Raw genomic sequence first — 20,951 nt, 5'->3', positions numbered from 1 at the left:
GAACTTTGTCACTTGTCACTTGTAATTGTAGTATTAGTGATTTGGCAGTATATAATTAGGGTTACTACAATGCAGAGTAAACTTTAATTTGTGACACACAATAAGTGCCCATGAATCCCAAGTCTATAATATGAACAAGATATTTATTTTTATTTTTAAATAGTACTACTTGGGAGAAACCCAGACATTTGCCACCGCTGATCATCAGAACTGAAGGGACCACTGAGCTTTTATGGTTTATTTTCAAATTTCCTTAAAGTTCATATTACTACTGTTAAATCACTCATCAACAGCATTCTTTTACAGGTTTTGTCATTGAATCATGAAAGATCAATACAGAGTTCAACACCGCATTGCTTGTATAAAATCCACTGCATATGTACTTATGAAACATAAACTGTATTGAAAAAAAGAAAAATAACCATTAGATCATTAGATAGAAATAATTATTCAACACGAGATGACATGTCTGTAATGCTTGACTTCAGACACTAGATGACAGCAAGACCACACATAATAATGCATGATGGTTTTTAAGTATTTTACAGTTCACTCCTGCTGAGCATGTCAGAACATTTTTACAAGAACATTGCAATCATTTTTGCTTTGGTTTCACAAAACACAGTACATTTTCTCTTCCATTTCTGATTTTATGTCTTATGTGCAGCAGAAAACAAAATATGTTGCATGTTACATCCATGCATTAAAAATTGCAGTACACCACACTTTCAGACAGGTGCTATGAAGTGTTAAAAAACATGAACAGTGATTTCATATACATCTTTTTTATTCATCTTTCTATTTTTTTAAATCCAAAAGAATTATTAAAAGCGCATTAATATTGCTTACTATTTGTATGATGAGTTTTTTACATGCACTTAGTTATGGAATTTAATTCATGAATTTGGCAAATATAATTAAAAAATGCATGTATATTTATTATGTACTCTTTGTATCTTCTTAAAGTTCATGTTCCACTAATTTGATCTTGAGGTGTATACCATTGAGAGATCTGAGCACTAATCGAGGGATCATCTTTGGAATATGGTCTGGATCTTTGATGAGAACATACTTCCTCAGCGTCAGAGCCACGGCCACTTTCATCTCATTCATAGCAAAGTTCTGGCCAATGCAGTTTCTAAATTGAATAAGGATAAAATAATAAACAGAATAAGATCAATGGAAATAAACAGTCTGGACAGGTATGTATAAAGCTGCTTAAGAGTACTCTGCAACAGGTGGCAGAACTAAGAGAAACATGACATGCACAGGCAATTAAATGGTGATTTTCTGGCTAAAGCACCTATTGCAAAAGGTAGAGGCCAGTTCATATACAATACATCTGATCAAGACCTTGCTTCTAACAGCAGGGCACAAGAGATGTGGAAACTCTCTGCCAGTTTGGCCAAATCACAGCATCAGGTATGGCTGGCACAGTCTGCACTTTCAAATTTATGTAAAATGACCCTGCAAGGTCCACCCTGGTCTGTGACCTAGGAGCCTAGAGTGGAGAGGTTTTTGAATCACAAAACCAGCATAATCGCACAGACCAGCCAAGTAGCCCTACTGGACTGGCTAGGACCATGAAAATGCTCCAATGTGGTCATCATTTAACTGAGCTGCATGTGATACTCTGGCTGCTTTGTTTATTTGATCTGATAGCTGTAATTCATGTAAAAGGTTTATGCCTTAAATAAACTGCTACTCTTAAAATGTTAAAAGAAGCTAAAAATGTTTTTCAAAAGAAGTAGACTTTGATTATTAGAAGCCTTTCGCAGAAGCTTTACACAAAATAAATTATGATAACGTGGTAAAAAACATTTTAGTTAAAAAATAAAACTATTAAAATGTAAATATCAGTGTCTGCTGCAACAAGATAGCAATGAAAACACCCGTAGATGCAAACCTTGGGCCAGCTGAGAAAGGCACAAAGGCATGGGGTGATCTCTTAGCAGTGTTTTCTGGCAGAAATCTCAGGGGATCAAACACCTGCACAAACACAGAAAAATGTTACCAGTGAATGTTGATCATGAAGGTTAGAACAGTTTCTAAAACCCTGATTTTCTACAGATTTTATACCTTCGGATTCTCCCAAACTGTAGGGTTGTGATGAATTCCATAAATATTGATTCCAATAACACAACCTATGGAAAAGATGAAACCACTTAATGTCATGGGACATCTAGTGCTATATCTCATGGAATATACCTTTATGACCGAACCATTCTCATGGTGCATGCAACCAACATTAACTTGGTTAATGTTTCACCAGACTACCTCTTACATAACGTACATGTACAGTATGCATTTATGTGTGATATAATTTTTGTTAAATGATCAATAAGGTGACAATTACAATAACAACTGCAAAATATGGTGGCAAACATTGCAGCTGTAGAGCTATATTTGATGAATTTAAAATGATAAAAATGAAAAAGATATAAAATACAAAACTATAATTAAACAATTGTTAATGTTAAATAGAATTGTTCATATTTCTAGAAAATATGCAGTAAGTATCATGAGTATGCTTTCTTTCCTAAATTGTGAGAGTGGAGCAAAGACAATCCTAAAGTTAAATTATTATAGGATACTAGATTATAGTCCCTTGCAAACTAATTCCAATGAAAATGTCTACAAGGCTACAGTTCCCTATTTTTACAATTACCTTAAATCTAGTAGGTCATATTATCATCAAGAGAAAAAATATACCTGCAGGAGCTGTTCTTCCATCAAAAAAAGTAATAGGTTTGCTCAACATTCGTCCAATTTCTGGAACAGGAGGGTACATACGGAGGGATTCCTTAATGCACATTGTGGTGTATGGTATTTTACTGAGGTCCTCCCTAAAATCCACAAAGTCAGATAGAGACACAAATAAACACCCAGATGAAAACAACAGAAGTGAATCAGGGTGCTAAAAGGAGACGGTCTGTAACTGATGAATTCAGTAAGAGATAACTGATCCTGACTACTATGAACAGATAATATATAAATATAAGCATTTTGCTTAGAAGCCTCCTGATGTTCCAGTGGCAGGATCCCACACTCTCATTGCCATGGCCTGGGTTCGATTCCTGGGCATGGCGCTAACCTAAACGCTGAGTTAACTCTCAGTGCTGGTCCCAAGCCCGGATTAAATGGGAGGGTTGTGTCAGGAAGGGCATCCGGTGTAAAAACCTGTGCCAAATCGAAACGTGGACCAAAAGATCTGTTGTTGTGACCCCATACAGGGACCAACCGAAAGAACAACATAAGCATTTTGCTTAGAACAATCCCCCTTCTAATATCTTATTATCAGTATAATAACTGTACCATTCGATAGTATCCTTTCCCATTAGGACTTGCTGAATCTCCTCTCTGCATTTTTGCTGATGTTCAGGATTGCAGGCCATGCTGTAGAATATCCAGGAGATGCCACTGGCAGTAGTGTCGTGTCCCTCAAACATAAAAGTGTCCACCTCTGCTCGGATGGCTTCATCTGACAAGCCCTGCTGCTGCTCATCCTACACATGCAGAAACAAAACAAACAAACTCTCTTTCCAAGATAGTAATAATAATAATAATAATAATAATAATAATAATAATTATTATTATTATTATTATTATTATGACACTTTTTAAGTTTTTTACTTTTTAAAAAATGATTTTCTATATAATGCAGTCTTTGAAGAAGCTACGAATGAAGAAGCAGAATCAAACTATCACTTTGGCTTCAACTACATGTAAAGATTGGCCCTGTGTTATCCCTAGGAGCATGTGAGTGCTGTGTTCTGTGAGTGTGTGTGTGCATGTGTGTGTGTGCCACACTCCAGCAACATCAGCCAAATCCAAAATATTACTGGGTTTACCACTGGTATTGTTTGCCCAGCAACAATGGGCCTACAGTGACCCATCAACAGCCCAGTGCTTTAAATTAAGTAGCCCTGCATTCACTGTAACCAAATGACGTTTGTAGCACATATTACAGCTGATTCATATAGCTGATCAGTGATGATAAAAAAGAAAGCAGAAGGTAGTGGTAAGGACATACAAGAGCACATAGAAGAATATCCAGAAAGTCTAAATATCTCTTCTTCTGAGCATCATCCTGGTTCTTCTTATTATTATTTAGAATTTCTCTTCTCTCTCGTATGACTTCATCTGTAAGGTTAAAAGGCCAGATATTAATATGTTCCATTGATTGTGGCCTCAAACAGTCTGAACAATTGCATTCACTTTTACCTGTATGGGTGTGTGCAATTTTGCATGCTCTTCTGTATCTGTAGCCATGTGGACTCAGGTGAAAGATGATGTCATTGTGATATGGAAAGACACGATATCGTAGGTTCACCAGGTAGCACAGTTCATACACTGCCTTTATGTATGGGTTGTTCTTGCTGAAAGAAGAGTGCTGTGATTAATACTATTTGAAATATATTCATATTAATTGTTCAAAATTGAAAGTTCAGCCAAGTTACTTGTATTTAACCCACCTCTCAGTCTGACAGCTGCTTTGGCAGCTGAATGCACACTTCATTATGCTGTCCAGTGTCATCAGACTAACATGCTGAAAAAGTTCAAAGGTCTGCCCTGTTCTTGCATACACTTCCCACTTGTCCTTTGGGAAAGAGTGATTATTAGAAAACATACCTGTTGCACAAATCGAGCAGGTAAAATTTCATGTAACAAATTAACTAAAAAAAATTTGCTAAAAAAAATCTAAAATAAACTTACCAGCATAACCTTTGCTGAATCTGCCATTATGTTCACGTAAGGCTTCAAGATATCATAATGGAAGCCTGGTGTGAGAAGTCGTCTGTGGCGAAACCATTTCTGTCCAGCAGTAACAAGTAAACCTTGTCCTGAAGAGACAGATTAGTTGTCTGAAGTACAGATACTACTTTTCATAACTCCTTAGTTATAATATTATGGCTGTGTACATATGATAAAGTTTAACTGGAACAAAAATGTGAGGCACAAGTGATTGTGTCACAGCTCTGTGAAAACAGTGATGCTAAAGGGGTTAAAGTAAAAAATACTAGTTAATGACAAAATTATGCAATTACAATTACTTTAATTATATGATGTCTGGCTTTTTTTCACAGTGAATTTTATTTTTTATTCCATGTAATTAGTGTTCTATGTAAATGTCACTAACATTACCTATCCAAGGGATGAGAAATCTATATCCAAAATCATCCTTTGGTCCTGTGCAAAAAAAAACCACAAAACAGAAGTTCTATGTGAACATGATGTCTATCAAATGACAAATTGAATGAATCATAAAGGCTATAGATTGAATCAGTTATAGACAAATGACACATTCACCTGTTGTTGCCAGTATGGGCTTGACATAAGATGGATGATGGACAAACAGAAAAATAATCTCTGGGCTAAACTGTATTGGGAAAGCAAATGGATAGTGTTCTCCCCATTTGGGTATCTTGTCTAAATCTGTTCCATCCTGCTTAAACTGCAAGAAAAAACATGGTCAAACTTAAACAAGTATTGATAGTAAAACAAAATCTGAAGTACATAGACTACTTATTTTCTAAAAGTAACTTAATAAAAAAGTGGATTAAAGAATTATACATGAAAAACTTCCTGAAATAGCAACAATGTTCAAGGAAGAAATCAGACATAAGACAAAGACAGAACAGTGTGCCAGATTTTTAAAAGAACGTATGCAATGCAATGTTCTAGTTTATTCATGAGGCTGTAGTGCATTGTTCTAGTTTAAGAATAGAATTCAGCTCATCACCAAATAATATTTTTTCTGTTTTCTTTGTAATGGCCTAACCATGTTAGCAGTGACTCAGTAAACCTAATAGTTGGATTTGTCACCCTGAGTTTCTGGACAAGTGAATTAGATAAGGGGTTAAGTTTTACTGTAATACTAGGTTATAGCCCACTGTGTGGATTTTCAACCCATTCAGCTCTAGTGAAAGAATCTGTTATATACTATTATATATTTTAGAAGTCTACATATACTATAGTCCACAGCTACATTTTCACGCTTTTCGTGTTTACATTTTGACACATTATTAATAGTGATATAAGTTGCACTCTCTCAGGAAGGGCAGGGCTCAATTTTAAACTTTAATTTTCTAGTTTGTGGAAAAGTACTTAGGGTTCAAAGCATTACATTGTTTTTACATATATATGGTACAAATATGTAGCCTTCATGTCTGAATAAAAACATAAACATTTTTTCGTTATTGACCTGGAAAGAAGAGAAGTGCAATGAGGGATAAGTTGCAACATGACCACATGACAGCTTAAAATCCCCCCTTTACAATTTATTCTGATTTAAATATAAAAAAAACCCAAGATAAACTATGATATTATGTCTGTATAAACATTTATTAACTTATCAATACATTGTAAAAAAAAAAAAAAAAAAAAAAAAGCTTATAAATAACAACATGAAGCAAAGGGAAACATTGACAGAACAGCAGCAGGTTTCTAATGCTGCAGTAAATACAGTCATTAGAAAGGGAACTGTGTGAGTTTATACGGCTGCACATAATAGCATAGCTTCTTTAAATAGTATGGCATGTTCTAACACAGCATTAAAGTTTACCCCCAGAGCACAACTGCGACTGGAATCTGACTACTGAACCCTGCAGGCTATATAAGTATCTAGAAACTATGCAAATTTGTAACTTAGAAATTATTGATTAAAATAATTTGATCAAATGATCTTCCTTTATTATCCTCCAAAGTTATTTGAATTTTGGTGTGATTTTTTACACACTGTGTAACGAAACCAGGACGCATCGTCAGTGTATGGAGAAACTAAATCAAGTCTGTTACAGCGTGCCCCGCTCTCCCCTCTGCAAAATGTCATTAAATCTTTTAGCTTTTTATCTTTTTAGTTTGAATTAAGCCTATTATACTCCTACCTGTGTGGCGTGTCCGAGAAGCCAGTGACCAGGAGGTCCAGGAAACTGCTCTAAGGCACGCATCCACTGCTTTCTCTTAATCGACCATTTAATCAGTACTGCTGAAATGTAGATAATGCACACGACTGCGAAGACATGATAGAAGCGAAACGCTTCCAAGTTAAACGGTGTTAGTTTCGCGACATAGTTAAAGAGCCCCATATTTCGCCTACCAACACCCTGCTGTAGTAGCTACTGTGACACACACACACACACACACACAGAAAGAGAGAGAGAGAGAGAGTGAGAGAGAGAGAACTGTTCTGACCTCTATGGGTATGAAAAAACGAGACATGAGCCCTATGTGGAACCTTAATAACCATACAACAAGGGCTTTTGCTGAGAGGGTTCCTAGTAGAACACTTTTAGGTATAAAAACAATTCATTCACAGAACCCTAAAATAACTATAAGAGCATTAACAAGAGCATAGATGTACAGTCAGCATAGATGTACAGTCAGATTACTAAAATAAAAACAAAAGAATAAAGCACTGAGTGAAAAGAGCAAATTATTATAGTGAAATATTAAAGACCTGGCATGGTGCCATTATCTACATAGTACTGTATAATAGATCACACAGCACTGGCATTAGGTTTAGAGTTTTAGCAGGTTTAGTGTTTTTTAATGAGCATGCCACTTTTACAGGGACAAAAGCAACGGCGACATTGTCAAGTCAATGTCTGGGTTAAATGATTCCACCTTTGTGTCTCTCTGAACAATGTTAATTCAAAGCTGTACAATGTACAGTGTTTTAAGACAGAAAATACATAAACAGATAGCATGCTAAAGTTCACTGCTGTTTCCATTCATGGCCACATGCCAATTAAATCTGAGTTCATTTGGCAGAATATAATGTGTTAAAGATTAAACCTCAGTTTGTGACATAGATGCTCTTGAAAAGTCTGACTATTTTGTTAACTTGACAGGTTTTCCTTTATGAAGAGGGAAAAAAACATCCCTTGATTTAGTCAATAATTTGAAATTAATGCTTTTCAAATTTACGTTATTTAAGAATTGCTGCAAAGGTGGAAGCAAAGAATTTTCCCGAAACTTCTATATGCTGTAACAATAAGCTTTTCTTTCACTGGACCTGAGAGGCTCAAAACTCTTGTCAAGGTGTCAACAAACCTTTGGCAATATACAACAATCAGCCATAACATTAAAACCACTGACAGGTGAAGTGAATAACGCTGATTAACATTACAGTGGCAAATGTCTCAGGTTGGGATATATTAGGCAGCTATTTAACAGTTTGAGAAACTTTGTCAATGGCCAACTTGTGTCAAAGCATCTCAAAAACTTTAGGGGCTTTTCTTTCTCTCAAGAACTTTTATGTGGTGTTTCTGGTATGCAATAGTTAGTACCTACAAAATTGTGGTCCAAAGATGGACAATTGCTTACTGATGTGAGTGGGGAGCAAAGGCTAGCCCTACTGGTCTGATTGCACAGAAGAGCTTCTATACCACAAATTGCAGAAAATGTTAATGCTGGCTATGATAGAAAAGTGTCAGAATACATAGTGATTACAGCTTGCTGCATATAGAGATCTTTAGCTGCAGACTTGTTAGAGTGCCTATGCTGACTCCTGTCCACTGCTGAAAGCAAATTCGATGGGCATTTGGGCATCAGAACTTACCACACTATTCCCTAATGGCAGTAGCCTCTATCTCTTTCGTATAATGTGCTCTGCCACACTGCAAAAATTGTTCAGGACTGGTTTGAGAAACATGACAGGTGCTGACTTGGCCACCCAGTTCCCCAGATCTCAATCTTATTGAGCATCTGCAGGATGTTCTAGACCAGGGGTCTCCAACATGTCACTGAGTAGCTCACCTAAAGGTTAATAGAATATGTACAAATTGAAAAAATTCAAATTAACTCAATAAACCTGTGCTGTGTTGTAGCAAAATCTGACTCCCTGGACATATCATACTCCTCTGTGCATGCACACTCATCACACAGTTTAATACCATTCATCAACTGTTTTCACAGCTAGCACCAAGCCTGTACATGGAAGTGTTATATAAACTTAAATCTATGAGTACAAATTAAAGTAGTTTGGATAAAGGATAAAGAAAACACATGACAGATCCATTCAACTTGGAACCTGCTGGGAATAAAGCTATGATGCTGCCAAAGTAAAACTGGTGAATTAATCTGTCCTGCTGCCTGAATATTCAGGGCGAGTGAGCTGTAGACATTTCTTATTAGTACATGTGGTGTTTCATAGTAAAGTACTTTTGAATATTTCCCATTGCACATGCATATAAATGTATATAAATAGTATTATTTAATCACATAAAGTACAATACAATTTCAGGTCTTTGTTTTTTAAAATTAATACTGCCTTCAATATCAAAGATGTTTCCCCCTTTTGTTATACAAAGAGTCTTTTTCAGTCTTGCTGAGGCCATCAGGGTATGTGCCAGAGGACTTTAAATTAACAATTTGCTGACAAATAAAAGAATCCATTTAAATGAACGAAATCTGACAATAATAATTATTATTTTTTTAAGTTAACACAAAAAAAGTTTAGTTTCAGGCAATAAGCTATGTAAATAAATGTTACTAATAATATAACATAAGTAATTCTTAGCATCCTGACAGGAAACATCACCACCTGGTTCGGGAACAGCACCATGAAGGACAGACGAGCTCTTCAGAGGGTGGTGCGATCAGCTGAGCGCATCATCCCTACCAAGCTCCCTGACCTGCACTCGATCTACAACAAGCGGTGCTGGACCAAGGCCAGGAAGATTGTGAAGGACCTCAGCCATCCCAACAATGGACTTTTCTGTCTGTTGAGAGAAGAAGGCCAATACTTCTTCCCGCAGGCTATACAGTCTCTCAATCAGAACCTCACATAGCAACCAACCACACCAGACATTGCACATTACAGGACTGTGGCACACAATAAACACACAATGTACATCTGCACATTTGCACATTTCAAGACTGTGCACACAATACAACATATAAACATACATGTTGCACAGTCTGCTCCCGTTTACATACAAAGAGGACTTATGCACATCTGCACTTTAAAGATGGACAATACCATTGCTCTCATCACCTTATTTCACTTCGTGACCACCCTGTACTGCTGCTGTCTGCATCTTGGACACCTTGGACACTATTGCACACTACACACTTCACTTTATATAATTTTGCAAAATTTTGTACTGCTGCTGTCTGCACCTTGGACACTATTGCACTACACACTATTCACTTTATATAATTTTATATAATTTTGCAAAACACAGTTGTTGTAGTTTACACGTCTTATATACATATTCTATCTTATTTTATATACATATTCTATATACATATATACATACCTTACTTTATTTATATTTATTATATTTTATTATATTTTTATTCTATTTTATTTTTTACTTACTGTGAACTTGTTCTTTTTATATTTTATATTTCGTATTTTTAGTATAATTCGTATTCTTATTTTTTATATTTCGTATTTTTTATTTTTATCCTTCTCTTTTGTTCTGTCCTTATTCCTTTTCCTTTTTCAAGGGTCAAAACAGTCGTGTAAGCATTTCACTGCATATCATACTGTGTACGATTATGTATGTGACTAATAAAATTTGAATTTGAATTTGAATTTGAATTTGAATTTGAATTTGAATTTGAATTTGAATTTTAGCCACCTTAATTTTTTCAAAGCAGCTTTCAGGGGAAAAAGGTTTGGAGACCCCTGTGCTAGACAAACAAATTCAACAATTTATGTTGGCCCCATTCTGCAATTTACCGGTCTAAAAAAATCTGCTATTAAATTTTGGTGTCAGATACAACAGAACACCATCAGAGCTGTTTTGGCTGTTTTGGTTACACAAAGGCAGATAGTTTTAATATTATGGATTATGATTGGTGTAGTGTATGTGGTGTATGCATGGCACTGGGCTCCAAGTAGCGTTTAGTGTCTTCATTTTGGGAGTGATTTTGTGACCATTACTTGTTTTGTTTTTGTTTTTTTGTTTATTTGTTTTTGTTTTTTTTTTGCTTCTCCATAATCACTTTTTTTTTATTTTAGTAAAACCTGCATAACACTTAATTAACAAATATTGTGGATATATCAACAAACTACATCTTTTATCTATGCAGAGAAGAGATTTTGTATTTATTCAATATTTGGCCCAACAAAGAGATTAACTTGTGACATAAGAGGCCAGCTTACTTAATATAAATTATTTTATTCTCATGTCACACCTTACCTTATATACTATCATTAAAAGCTATTCAAGGACAGCACACTTATTTAAAATAATTTACTTTCTAACTGAGCAACAACCAACAAATAAGATCGACACTAGATTAGATTAGATTAGATTCAGCTTTGTTGTCATTACACATGTACATGTACAAGGCAACAAAATGCAGTTTAGCATCTAACCAGAAGTGCGATGAGCAGCAAGTGCTTTATACAGTAATGTAGATAATCTAATATGTACAGATAAGGACTTATGTACAAATAGGAGCAGTACTATGGAGATAAAACTATTCACTTTAGTGAGCTTGGAAACACCTAGATTTACTTTTTCTTCATTTGAACTCATTTATCAACAAACAGCTATTCAGTGACTATAAAGAAGTTTATACACACAAAAATGAATACTTTTAGCAAAAATGTATTTTAGTTTTTTAAAAAGTTGTTCTTTAGCCAGACTGATAATTTCAAGTGTAATGTAGTAATGGATTAAAAATGTAAAAAGCCACAGTGGGAAAATTACTATCAGGCTTTGAAATTGTCAGACATGATGTGACTCACAGTTAAAACCTGTCTAGAAAGTAATGCTGATGGTGCAGAGTGGGTTGGGGAAAATATTTTAAGCTGTGGGTTGAGGAACATATTTATCCTTCCACTTCACCCCCAGAGGAAACTGATTAGCTATGCTTTGTTAAAACATACATATATCATTATGATGGCTGCATTTGTTCTTGAACTTTTGACCAAAAATTATATTTGGTCAGAGACCATGGATGTTGAAGATACAAGAGAATGCCAATGTAAGCTTTTTACTTTAAATAAGTGTTAGATGTTAGAATAAATATAGTAATGGAAAAGCTGATAAAAGACACCTAGATGGTTGTCATGATGTCAAGTGTCATGTGTAAAATGCATTTGTTGACCACATTGTGTATTTCAGTTGAATAATTTAGCTTAACTAACCTATATATTTCATACTTGCTCAGAAGGAAATGTACATTTACACTTCACTGTTAACAGTTAATGATAATTTATTAAAACAACACCAGACATTCTTTCAGGTTATTGTCTAGTTCCTGCATCTGAAAGTAAAGTGAATTTGGTGAAGAGAAATCTATTTGCATACTGTATATATTACATGTGTTTATTTTGATTTAACAGTTAAACAGTAATGGCTTGGTTCTTAGATTATAGTATAAATCCCTATTAAAACTAAACAAAATGGAAAAATAACAATAGCAAAAGCTGGCAAATAATGAATGATTACATAAAAACAAAAGAATAAAGAACTCAGTGAAAACAGCAAATTATTATAGTGAAATATTAAAGGCCTGGCATGGTGCCATAATCTATATAGTACTGTATAGTAGATCACACAGTACTGGCATCAAAAGTGTATATAACTTTATCCAGGTTTAGTGTTTTTGAGTGAGCATGCCACTTTTACAATGCCTGCATTAAACGATTCCATCTTTCTGTCTTACTGAACAATGTTAATTCAAAGCTGTACAGTTTACTGTGTGTTAAGGCAGAACATACATAAACAGATAGCATGCTAAAGTGCATGTTCACTGCTGTTTCCATTCATGGCCACATGCCAGTTAAATCAGAGTTCAAGTAATCTTGGCCTGTGCACTCTACTGCTTTGGCAGCATATGATGTACTGAAGAGTAAACCTAAGTTTTTGACACAGGTGCTCTTGGAAAATCGGACTATATTGTGAACTTGACATTTTTCCTCTCAACTATCGTAAAATTCTGAAGAGGATCAATAAAAAAGTGGAATGCTGCAAACACTGTTTAAAAAAATACCATCTCTTGATTTGGTCACTAATTTCATATTCATGCTTTTCGAATTGACATCATTTGTGAATTTCCCTTTGGTGTGAATTTCCCTTTGGGATGAATAAAGTATCTATCTATCTATCTATCTATCTATCTATCTATCTATCTATCTATCTATCTATCTATCTATCTATCTATCTATCTATCTATCTATCTATCTATCTATCTATCATTTAAGAATTGTTGTAAAGGTGGATGCAGATTTTCTAGAATCTTCTGTATGCTGTAGCATTAACCTGTTTTTTTCATTGGACCTGAGAGGCAAAACATTTGATATTTTTAACAGGTTTAAACTTTGGATGATTAGATCAAAATCAACTATGCATCCATTTTATTAAATTATGTATGACCATGATATGTATCTATGACCAATTATGTATGACCAAAAATATTAAAATGAATTGTATATAATAAATTAAAAAAGAATAATAAAATCTTCATTCCCTGATTCTCTGAAATAAATTACTACCACAATTTGTGTTTAACATAGCATGTTTAAACTGTGATTCATTGTCAGTATACCTATTTCAATTTGCACTACCTCAACTGCTGCTACTCTGTACATCATTTCATTTTTATTCCATTTCATTTTTTTTACATTTCATTACACATGTTCTTTTTTCTTTCGGCACTAAGTGTCTCGTTCTTGTGTTGTCTTTTTCTTTTTGTACCTACTGTTTTTGCACCGTCTTCTCTTTGCACTGTTCGCACCTAGTTGCACACTTTGCACTTTATGTGGCTAGGAAAAAAACCTTGGTCCTAGCACTGTGTTCTTTTTGTATTTTTGATCTTTATGTTGCATGTCTTTCTTCAGGATTATGTGCATTAAGTACACTCCTACAAATTTAGCTTTCTTCATAAACACTCTATATTTAACTTTGTGGAGTTTTTCATGTTCTCTCTGTATTCACAAGGGTTTCCTCCAGGTTCTCCAGTCACCTTGCACTGTCCAAAAACATGAAGGTTGGTGGATTGACTACTTTAATTTGCGTGTAGGTGTGTGTATGTGTGAATAGATGGTGCTTTGTGGGGTGAATTCTCCTGGAATCTGCTCAGTGTTGATGGGATAAGTTCTGGATCCACAAAGACCTAAACAATATAAAGAATAAAGCACTTACTAAAATGGCATCAATGAGTTAAATTACACTGAGTGAAAATGTCTACTGTTACTTTCAACTGAGTACACATATTACAGCAATAATTAAATATATAAATAACACTATTATTTGTTTAGAGCCCATTATATGCGTTATATGTGTAGCTACTTTATCACATTGTTTTCTTCCTCTTTGCATCACTGTTTGTTGTCACTTCACTTTGTGGTGACTAGTTTAGCTCTATCTATACAAACATCAGACATGCGAAAGATTTGCAGTGTGAATGCTTAGCATAGGCGTGGTCTAACAGCAATGACCTTTAACAAACCCACTCATAGCTATAGTCACAGTTCATGAAAGATTGACACCAATCATTTCTATTTGATTTAAATAGTAGGGTTTGCTTAATTATGTCTACTAAATTGCCTGCTTATTTACATGCTAAATCCTTCATTTAAAAAAAAAATCTTTTACTATATATTTGTTATTGTTTTCTAGTAATTTAATGGTTTATATTGACCTGATTGTGATTTATTCTGTAATTGAGTTTTTGGTCTGAATGTGAAACACACTTCTTTCAACATGAGAAGAATTCTTTGTGTTATCTTGGGCTTAGGTACTATCAGCCTGGCTATTTCAACTCACGGTGAGTAACTCTTCATCACTGTAACAATGACCATTTTTTTTTCGTATTATAAACTGATGAACTTTTTTTTAAACAACTAGTATATATCTGTGTGAATAACTATACAATTGCTATAGGTCTATGCACATGGCTTTATTTTGTCAATACATAGAGCTTTTCGGGAACAACAGTAAATGAATTTACTGTATTTGTTTAAATTATTAAAAATACTTTTTCAAAATAATTATTAAATTATCTACTGCAAACCTTTACTATAGGCCTATAGTGTGCATTAAACTATATTTCTATATATTTAAGACACAGTGAATTAATAACTTTATTTATTATAGTTATAGGGAAATGTATTTATTATAGTGTTGAGGATCATTATATAATTTTATAATGAAGAAATTATTTTTAGATGGCAAAAAGTTGTTGATAGTTGTTCAGTACAGCTGTATATTTTAATATTTTTATATTTTATATTTATTTTATATAACAGGTTGCTCTAATAACACATGTATAAACAGAATTCAATTAAAACCATCAAATATTAAACATTTAGATATATGGGTCAGTGGTATGAAAGATTTGTTTAAAAAATGTTTCAAAATAATATTTTATTTATTTTATTTATTTATTTATTTATTTATTTATTTATTTATTTATCTATTTATCTATTTATCTATTTATCTATTTATCTATCACTCAACATATGTTTAGGGGTCTTGGCTTTACTTTATTGTTTTTTTATTTGACTTTGTTAATCAATATAAACATCTATCAGCATTTTATTGCCAAAATGTACTATTGAAAAATCTAGTTAACTAGCTAAAATCATAAATTAATCGCATTTAACTGTATTACTTATGTTCTTGATTACAATTATATTTATGCTGATCTTATTGAATCAATATATTTAAGTATTTAAGTTAATAATTCTAATAATTAAAACAAACTAATAATTCTAGTTTTTCATGTGCATGTATCTGCACATGTCTTATTTTATTGTACCTCATTCAAAATAGTTTTTTTTGTAGATAATAACAATGATGAGGAATGAAGACCAGATATTGAGTCTTATGAATTTTTAAATTTTTAAATATTTTGCACACAGTAATTTCTTTGGAATTCAAGTTCATGTTCAAGTTGTATTTATTTAACAGCTGCTACAATTTTGTGTAGAAGTACAATTTAATTATTGTCAGAAGAACATGATTGTTGCAAGGATTTGATTTTAAGATTATGAATACAAGCATAGAAAGTGTAGCCATGTGTTTAATGATTAGAAGTCTTTGTAATTTCACAACAGTAACATTTTAAAATAGATTTTAATTGAGTAAATGTTCCTTCAATCATATTATTTTGCTCCTTTTCTTAATTACCTTGCACATTTTACTTTGCACTAATTGCTCCTGTTTTACTTCATGGTCTGGTAGCCCCTGTTCAGTATGTGCCACTGGGCAGCAAAGTTACGATACCTTGTGATGGTTATGGTGAACGCAGGACTGGCAAGTGGTTACACAGAAATGATGACAATGAGTTTACGATTATTATTCATGAAATGTCGGGCTACATTTTCCGAAGCAAACATCTGTCAACCGGGAAAAAGATTATCAAGAACTTTGCTTTAGAAATCAGTCCTTTCACTGAGCTGGACAAGGGGACATATGTTTGCCAAATGTGCAAATCAAAGAAATGCACTTACAGCAAACCAATAACCTTATTACCTCAGTTTGGTAAGTGGAAGTACATCCCTCACGTTATATATTTACACAATATTTTATATTCAAAATATACTACAGGTAACACTGGCCATACTCCTTCTGTTTACAGACATATCTTCTACAACATTAAGCACACTGTTTGTTAAAGAAGATGATCGATTCAGTTATAGCTGTCGCTACAATTTAACATGGAAAGCGGACTGGAGATTTAAAGCACTTGGAGAAAATACTGCCATTTCTGTAAACCGTGAATTTACTAATAAAAATGCATTGTTTATTCCGGATGTTCAGCCAACTAATGCTGGCAAGTACAGCTACTGGGGTGAGACATCAACTGGACAACAGCAGAGAGTCTGTTCTGTGACTCTGTGTGTACTTTCAGGTAAGTTTATTAACAGCAATCAAGCTACATTTATAAAAAGTTTCAGATATTCCCTGTTACAGATCATCCATGCCATACTGCAGAAATTAAATTAATATGGTTAAAAAAGACTTTTAAAAATATTTTAAATATTTTTAATTGTTTCTAGAATTTACCTATTAGGATACTATTTACTAGAATACACAGTTATCAAAAATAAAATAAAAGATTCATCAAAATATTTAGTTATCTAGCTCAGTAACTATGACAAACTGTCAGTTTATCTGTATTAATGATTTTGAATTAATTTAATTTTAAATGATTTCATTGTGAATTAAGGCTAGCTTTTTTAAAATAATGAACTCTATAAAATTGATATTTTATGTAAAACAATTCTATTTAGGACAATATACAGTTTATTTTCTTTTTTAAATAAACATTTTATATAAACAATAAATAAATAATTTTCTGTCAGACACAGGGCTTTAACGAATGTCTGTAGGGATTGTTGGATTTGTCATTGTGCCACTAAACTCTATACATGCACAGTATATTACAGTTATCTAATATAGAAGACACATTGATTGCAGTGTGATTTAATAAAATTACAGAATGGTTCTGGTGTACAGTGTGAAAATCTGATGCATGATCCTTTCTTTATGTTAACATTTCTCCTAGTTAATGCTGAAAAGCTGACTTATTCGCCACAGAACTGTACCCTGTACTGTGATGCGGATATGGATACAGATGAAGGAGGCTTGGTTGTTGTAGGAAAAGATAAGTGGAATATCTCAGTTGCTGGTAGACTGAATAAGCCAAAGAGCTCTTTGAGTTGCAGGCTGCTAAACAGTGATGGGGGGGGACATACCTTTGGCCTTCAGGATGCCACTTCTACTACTCAGTCATGTAAATAATCTTTAAATTAGAATATTATACCTTTTCATTTACATTTTTCATCTACTACCAAATGTATTATATAATACCGAAGAGTTGGAGGATTTGTTTATTCATGTTAAATATCATTTATTTGTCTAACTGTTACATTATTTTTTTTTACATATAGCACTTTGAGATTTATAAAATAATAATATATAAAAAGGCATAATAAAACATTTTCGAATATTTAAAAAATACATTTTTATACATTATACATTATTGCTACATTATTGTTATAAAAGCAAAGTGCTCATGAATTGTATGCTTTTTGTTTACTGAAACTGAATTCATTTTCAGATGCCATTTCATCCATAACTGCAGACAACAGAAGCCATTTCCTAGTAGCTGCATTAATAACCACATCTACAGCTTTTCTTTTCATTGTGATGATAGCTCTTTTTATACTTCTGCGTGTTTTACGACAGAGGGCAGGTGAGAAATGTATTTATGTATTTTACATAAATAAGATCAGTAAGAAATATCTGTAGGAGATATGTGTATAATAAATCTTCAACATTTTTATCATGCAGACAAAAACTCTAGTAGAAGTGCAAATGGACATTTAGAGGTAACTGTTTTGACAGATCCTGCATCATTTTTATTTTTCTGCACCTTTTCAGCCTATTAAATGACTATTTTCACATTACATTATTCTTTTTCATTTAAAATTAACATACTTGTGATTTTTTATTTATTTATTTACATCTCTAAAGGGGGAAATCGAGTCTCAGGTGATTTATTCTACTCTTCAAATTGCGAGATATAAACAAGAGAATGTCATTACATCTGACACCGAGTGTGTGTACAGTCAGATTATGGTTTCTAATAGTATTTGATTGTTGTGTTCTTGGCCTGAATTAATAATGTTTATTGCAATACAAATTAATCTTTAGCACTACTGTGATGTCAATTGTTTATCAGATTATCAAGTTGAAGATGTTCATCTGCTGAAGATATATCTGTAACATGCTGTGTCCTTGGTTGTTTAAAACATATGTCTTTTTCAATATTTTCTTGAACTTGTACTAAGTATATTCTGTGTACTTATTTTCAGAAATGGCTGTGTAAATCTGTGCAAATTAAACACTACCCTGTATAAAACATTTGACTGTGCATTTATTCACAGAGTATCTGTTTGTGTGTTGCATTAGAGCAATAAACATTGTGGTCAGGCTGCACAGTGGCATAGCTGATAAATTTGTTGCTCCACAGCTGCAGGTTCCCTTGGGTTGATCCTGAGCTAAGGTTGACTGTGTAGAGTTTTTTGGCATGTTCTCCCTGTTTCCCTATGGGTTTTCTCCAGTTTCTTTACCAAAAACCTTCCAGTAGCCAGTATTATGTGAATTATGTCAAGCAGGTGGATTGTCTATTCTAAAAGGCCTCAAGCTATGAATGTGTTTGTGACCTTTGATGGACAGGTGTCCCATGTACTGCATGTCCCCACTTTGCTCCCTGTGCTCCCAGGATAGGCTTTGGGTCCCTCTCGAAATTCAGCAAAATTAAAGTTACTGGTTGTGGACTTCAGGAAGAGGCAGCAGTGAAACTACACCCACTCAAGATTGGCAGGATCCATGTTGAAAGAGTGGGCAACTTCAGGTACCTTGGAGTACACATCTCTGAGGACCTGACCTGGATTCATTCGATACATGCTCAGGTGAACAAAGCCAGACAACAGTTGTACCATCTGAGACTGCTGAGGAAATTCAGGGTCTCCCCAGCAATCCAGACAATGTTCTTTAGTGGATCTATAACCAAGTCCATCTCAATGTGGTAAGCCCTGGACAGAGTGATACGTTTAGTGGAGCACATCTCTGGGCTCTGCTCTCCCCTCTGGCATGGAACTGACGTTGCATCTGTCAGTTTGTGACAGCAAGGAATTAGTGTCTATAATGAACTCAGAAACTACACTGACCTAATAGTTCCTCAAGAGCCCTTGGTTGCTGTTGCTGAAAGGACATTATTTACATTTACATTATTTAATGTCCAGTGTCACCCAAATGAGGATGGGTTTCCTTCTGAATCTGGTTCCTTTCAAGGTTTCCTCCTCATATCATCTCAGGGAGTTTTTCCTTGCCACTGTTGCCTCAGGCTTGCTCATTAGGAATAAAATAGGGATAAAATAGTAACTTGACTTTAAACTTTATAATTTTTTTCTCTATGTTTCTATACTTATGCAAAGCTGCTTTGAGACAATGTCCATTATTAAAAGTTCTATACAAATAAATTGAATTGAATTGAATTGAAATGTATTTTCAGAAAATCCTAACCAAAATCATTAAATGACTCCACCACCTTGGTAACTGTTCACCCGTTTTAGCCTGTTCATGGCTAAAACTGAGAGGCTCAGGAGGAAGTTATTCCCTCAGGTCATCAGAAATGTCAGGGCAGAAATGTCCACCTTACACATTCCTTAGCACTTCATAAAGACACTTCACTCTGCACACCACTGACACTACATAGTACACTTTTTACTTTTACTAGATGTAACATAACTGTCACTTTTTGCCCATTTTGTACTGTTTACATATTCCATACTGTTATTACATTAATATGTATTGTTTCTTCATATTTTTGTTTAGTTTTTATTTTTTAAGTTATTTATATGCATAGTTTTGTATTTTACTTCAAGTTATATACTGTGTATAATTGTATATTTGACAACTTGAATCTTGGAGTTTCCAAGAAACTGGGCAATTTGAACAAAATCAACTACTCATGTGAAGTTGTAGGAGGTGGTTTAGTTATGTTGTAATGGCTTTCTCTCCCCATTCCTTTTGTTGTTTCAACATTGTACATACATTACTCCCCACTAGGGAGTAATACTACAGTCCTTTTATTAATCACATAATGTGCAGTCATGACAATGCACAGTGTAGGATGTGTGTGTTATAACACTATAAATGTAGTGCTGATATTACTCATGTTCTTCACACATTTTACTCAAGCAGACTTGAACAGTGAGTGTAAAGAATATATAGCACATGACTATGGGCAATCCCCCCACACCTCATACCTCCCCCATGCCCCATATGTTTGTAGGCCATAAAATGCAGCATATGTATCAGATACTGTGCCCACTTTATTGTTATTATACAATTATATTGTTTACAGAAATGTTGTCACAAATTATAAGATTATAAATACAGCATATGACATTAAGACATGATGAAGATGTATCTGTAACAAGTTGTGTCCTTGCTTGCTTTAGGACA

The 20,951-nt window shown here is 34.0% G+C and overlaps 2 protein-coding genes across 4 annotated transcripts; one reads left to right on the top strand and one right to left on the bottom strand.

Annotated features, from left to right (window-relative positions):
* Nucleotides 1–223: 223 nt before the first annotated feature.
* On the bottom strand, nt 224–7,159 carry LOC131359813 (cytochrome P450 4A6-like). Of its 2 annotated transcripts, XM_058399986.1 has the most exons (12): nt 6,888–7,159; nt 5,311–5,455; nt 5,146–5,190; nt 4,717–4,844; nt 4,476–4,600; nt 4,225–4,379; nt 4,034–4,143; nt 3,316–3,506; nt 2,713–2,846; nt 2,080–2,144; nt 1,907–1,989; nt 224–1,138 (listed from the first exon to the last, which is right to left on the bottom strand). In XM_058399986.1, the coding sequence occupies exons 1-12, from the start codon at nt 7,086–7,088 to the stop codon at nt 961–963; spliced, it is 1,560 nt and encodes a 519-aa protein (XP_058255969.1). In that variant the 5' UTR covers nt 7,089–7,159; the 3' UTR covers nt 224–960. The 2 variants fall into 2 exon arrangements, with proteins under 2 accessions (XP_058255969.1, XP_058256033.1); XM_058400050.1 differs by lacking the exons at nt 4,034–4,143; nt 4,225–4,379; nt 4,476–4,600.
* Nucleotides 7,160–14,451: 7,292 nt separating this feature from the next.
* On the top strand, nt 14,452–18,827 carry LOC131357082 (uncharacterized). Of its 2 annotated transcripts, XM_058396137.1 has the most exons (8): nt 14,452–14,736; nt 16,155–16,454; nt 16,552–16,824; nt 17,482–17,709; nt 18,037–18,171; nt 18,270–18,307; nt 18,453–18,470; nt 18,661–18,827. In XM_058396137.1, the coding sequence occupies exons 1-8, from the start codon at nt 14,673–14,675 to the stop codon at nt 18,688–18,690; spliced, it is 1,086 nt and encodes a 361-aa protein (XP_058252120.1). In that variant the 5' UTR covers nt 14,452–14,672; the 3' UTR covers nt 18,691–18,827. The 2 variants fall into 2 exon arrangements, with proteins under 2 accessions (XP_058252120.1, XP_058252119.1); XM_058396136.1 differs by having other exon boundaries at nt 18,453–18,798.
* Nucleotides 18,828–20,951: the final 2,124 nt, after the last annotated feature.

This window comes from Hemibagrus wyckioides, linkage group LG01, assembly GCF_019097595.1.
Source record: "Hemibagrus wyckioides isolate EC202008001 linkage group LG01, SWU_Hwy_1.0, whole genome shotgun sequence".
Classification (NCBI taxonomy): domain Eukaryota; kingdom Metazoa; phylum Chordata; class Actinopteri; order Siluriformes; family Bagridae; genus Hemibagrus; species Hemibagrus wyckioides.
Note: the sequence above shows the minus strand (reverse complement) of the source record. Positions and strands in the feature narration are given on the sequence as shown.